The 4,725-nt window shown below is 32.7% G+C and overlaps 1 protein-coding gene across 1 annotated transcript; it reads left to right on the top strand.

Annotated features, from left to right (window-relative positions):
• The first annotated feature begins 558 nt into the window (after positions 1-558).
• On the top strand, positions 559-2,439 carry LOC122316314. The gene is made up of 3 exons (XM_043132846.1): positions 559-692; positions 834-956; positions 2,325-2,439. Exons 1-3 carry the CDS (start codon positions 559-561, stop codon positions 2,437-2,439), a joined length of 372 nt encoding a protein of 123 aa, XP_042988780.1.
• Positions 2,440-4,725: the final 2,286 nt, after the last annotated feature.

Raw genomic sequence — 4,725 nt, 5'->3', positions numbered from 1 at the left:
CGATCGTCATTGTTTTTACCAACACACAACATAGATATTGTTTGTAGAACTATCTTGTGTCTAGAACTCTCTTACTATCGAGGAGTTTGAGAATTCTTGAAACGTCCTCAATGATACATTCAACTTGCATGAAAATGCATGGTTGTAAAGCTTACATGTAGAGAGAGAGAGAGAGAGAGAGAGAGAGAGAGAGAGAGAGAGAGAGAGAGAGAGAGAGAGAGAGAGAGAGAGAGATTTGGATGTCTGTAGATTTAAAGAACTCGTTTTGGGGCTGGAATGAGTATAACTCAGTGCAATGAGAGCATAAACGCTTTCTTCAATAGATATGTGCATGCCATGACAAAACTTAAAGAGTTTGTTGATCAGTTCGACAATGCATTGAAGAAAAAAATTGAGAACGAAAACCAAGCATACTTTCATTCTTTCAACTTCACCATTTCTTGCATATCACACTTGGCTCTTGAGAAAAAAGTTTCAAGAGGTGTACACAAATGAAAAATTTAGATAGTTTCAACAAAAGATCATGGGAATGATATATTGTCATTTTTGTTAGAGAAAATGGATAGAGCAATCACAACTTACTCAATCGATGATGAAGTTAAGGTTGAAGATTTCATCAAGGAGGTTTCTTATACTGTTTTGTTTAATGAGGCTGAGTGTGTGGCAAAGTGTGTGGCAAAGTGTCTTTACAGGTTGTTTGATATGCGAAGGAAAATATGTAAACATATTCTTGCTATATTTTTAATAAGGAAAGTCCGTGAGTTGACAAAAAAGTACATATTGGACCGATAAAGAAAAGACATAAAATACAGGTATACTCTTATTCTGAGCAGTTATGACGTTGCTTATCAGAAGTCAGAAACTGTTAGGTATAAACGTCTATTGAAGATTTGTTATGAGGTAATAACAAATGCAGCGTCATATGATGGGCATACTGAAGATATGATATCGAAGTTGTATGTGATGAATGAGGTCTACTGCACCTTAAAACCTCACAACATAGACTCTAATGTTGGAGTAAGTACTATGAATGCAGCCACGGAAGGAAGTTCAAAAAAGTTGCTAAGTCCCCATGTTGTCAGAGGTAAGGGAAGACCCCGTGTAAGAGGAGGATGTCAACGATGAAGGAACAAATAAAGAAAATAAAAACTAAGACTGTGAGAAAGAAAAAAGATAAAGGAAAAAGCAGATTTGTGATAGCATGGAAAAACATATTTGAGTATTTGATAATATACTATTATTTGTGAACTCTAATTATTTATTTATTTTTTATGTTGTCAGAGTCATGGATTGGTCACTGAACTATTATAAAGCAGTGGAAATCAACTTGGTCTATTGAGAATGAGGACGCAAGAAAATGTACAAACTCTTGTAATGGTGGATTAAGAAAGTATACAATAAGAAGTGATGGAGACACCAGAAACTGTACAAACTCCAATGACAGGGACACAAGAAAGTGTACCAAAGCCAACTTTAATTCATTTCTTGTATTTGTTTGTTTTTTATGTGGGTCTTACTTTATCTAGTATTACATACACAGATGCAACTAAGGATGGATGGAACACACCTAGAGGAAGTAGATGAAACACAGTCAAATAGCATATTGTAGCAAGACTTTGAGAATGGATGCTAGAGTATGTTGTGTGTTAGTAGTGGTTTGTTAGTATTTACGTGTTGGTAGTATTTTTTTGAATAATAAAATATTCTTAGTTTGATATGTTAGTTAAACTGCATAGGTGATGGCAATTAGCTTCAGCCTTTTATGGGGATTAGATATATGGCCGTCCTAAGAGTTGTTAACAGCTGATGGATAGTACTTGGTTACATTTTCATTACTTTGGTGAGATTTTTTTCATTAGTGTAAGCATGGAGTGTCAAGTCTCTTCATATAAACATGGGCATGCTAATACTGGTGGGATAATGCACTTATTACTAGTACCTAGAGTGTGATTTGAGTATTTTTTTAAATATTAAATATTTTTTTAACTGAGACAAAGTCTTATTAATCCTGGTTTTTAAAGTTGTTATGCCAAAATTTCAAAATTTTTAAAGTTTTTTTTAGAGCTGGAAGCTGGTCTCCATGCAAGTGATGCTAAAGATATCATAACAAGGGCATGTTTTCAAATTGTTAAAGTTCCTATTTGTGCTTGGCTCATTAATGTGGTTGTGGTAAATGTTCTCTATTCATTAATTTTCAATGTTTATTGTGGAATGATTGGAATACTATTTTGTGGGAATGTCTCTTAGCTATATTTTTGCTTGTGTTTTTTTTTTTTTTTTTTTAATCTGTGATGTTTATAATTTTTCCTTCTCAATAAATCCAGGTCTGCTGCTGTATCTAGAATCCGTGCTAAGATTCTCTATGTAACATCAAAGGAAAGGTTCAGAAGGGAGCTGGATGGCATCCATTACGAGATGCAGGTGACTGACCCAACATAAATGGATCTTGAAGTCCTCAGAGACCGTGCGAATTGAGCATTGAAATGTTGATAATTTTATGCCTATATTTTTTTATTTAATTCTTAGTTATGTCCAGACATTGCACTATATTAGGAATAAAAAGTTTTATGGTTCTTCTTCTGTCTGAATATTTTAGTGTGGTTACGCCCAAACTTTATGGGGATTTATTCGCATATGGTTTCAAGAAAATTCTTAGATAATTGAGTGATGAGTTTCCACCTTGTTTCCCAAGTCAAATTTGAAGGTTTGGCCATTTCAATACATGACTGACATGATTTAAATGTGATAAGTAGGAGTTTGTGACTGACATGAACGTCTAGGTGAAAAAAAGTAATCCATAAACCTGTAATTTAGTCCTCATAAATATTGTGACCAATTATTTTTAACCGAAACACAAATGCGATCACTTATTGGAAAGTTCATTTTACTCAAATATTTACTTTGTTAATAAGCAATGGAACATTAAAGAACAATAAAGTCTAAAGATTGAAGATGATTGTTTACAAATAAAGTCTTAAGTACATTCATTAAAGTCTGGACTTATAAATGCTAAGTTCCTATCAAATATAAATATAAAATCTTCATCACTTTGAGCGTATCAAATACAAGTAAATAACTATGAATATTAGCCATTACCCACGAAGTAGTGTGTGTGCATGTCGCGTGTCGGCTTCTTGTCTACGAAACTGGGCTTCACCGTTGTAGAGTGCCAACTCTCTCTTCCCAATCTTTTATTCTCTCTTTTTAAGTTCTTCATCTTTCCTTAACATTTATGATTTTCTCTTTACAAGAGTTTGCTATTTGTATTTACTACTATCTGCCCACTTGAAATATTTGTAGTGTGGTAATTCCTGATTATACATAAATAATTAAGTATGTTTCATGTTAAAATTTTGAATAAAACATTAATATGTAAACAAAAATACACAAATACTATTAATTGCATCTACCTCTTTGTTGTATAGTGGACACTCAAAGAATGCTCGTACAAGATTTCTTGGAGTATTTGATATTCTAGGTACAACTTTTTTCCCATAACTGCACATTGGGACGGTATTCAATGTGCTATTAACAAGTGATGCTGAAGTAATTGATGATGACATCCTTAATTCTTTTTTCTGATGAAAGAATTAAATGAAGATTATTAATTCCAAGCAACATAACTTTGCCATCTCTTTTCACTGTCTTTGAGAAAACTTCTCTAACATTGACTACCTGGGTCACTAATAAGTAGGGGAGGCTATTTAGGTAGCCTGAAGTGATGCAATGTGAAAAAGCCTACACCCTCTAATAGCTAACAGTTTCAGTTGAAACTAGTATACATAAAATGCAAAGTAAAAGCAACTTCTATTAATAAGAGGTCAGATTTTCAAGCTATAGAAACCTTTAATTCGTGGCCCATCAAACAAATTAATATGAATCTATAGCAAAGGTTTGTCCATAAATAAGTCATAAACAAGCTAGAAGAAATCCACATATTAATGGGTAAAGCCTTTTGATAAATAATAAAGGATTTAATTGTTAGTAAAATACAAATAAAATAAGAAAAAATTTTAAAATCTAAAATCAATTATGCTATCTTTTGAACTAATAAGTAAAATTAAACATTGCTTTATGGCAGAGGATGAACAGCTTGAAGCATACAAAAAGGTCAAGTGATTAAAGAAATCTCTATTCTTGAATGATGCTTTCAAGTAAGTAGAAATCATAACTCACATTTGGTTCAGCTCGAAAATTAATGACAATCTTTATTCGTAAGCTCAGGTATAATAAATATGAATAAAACAAAAAGAAATAAATATAGAGTGCTCATAAATGTGCATAGACTGCATCAGTTGAATATTATAGTTGCTGATATGACAATTGGAGAACACGATCAAATTTACCACAAGAAACATTTTCTAGTACTAGTATGTCATTTAGAAACAAGATTCCTATTGAAGGATAACTAGCACTACAATATAGTCATATTATAAAAATAATTTAGAACCAAGATTCCTATTGAAGGCTTCATGTCTGCTCATCAAGGACATGGGAATTCCCTTATATACTTCTATTCTGACGCACTATAGTCTTTCACTGCACACGAATGACACTCACATGTCGATACACACATTGTACATCAAATGCGTGTTGCTAATATTCCTCACATTCCTTTTATTTCTATTTCTTCTAATTAAGGATTTGGAGGATAAGAATGAGAATTTTTTTCACCAAACATGCAATGACCATTCATTGCAAAGTATATTGACCACAACTTTCAAC

The sequence above is a fragment of the Carya illinoinensis genome, chromosome 7, assembly GCF_018687715.1.
Source record: "Carya illinoinensis cultivar Pawnee chromosome 7, C.illinoinensisPawnee_v1, whole genome shotgun sequence".
NCBI lineage: Eukaryota > Viridiplantae > Streptophyta > Magnoliopsida > Fagales > Juglandaceae > Carya > Carya illinoinensis.
Note: the sequence above shows the minus strand (reverse complement) of the source record. Positions and strands in the feature narration are given on the sequence as shown.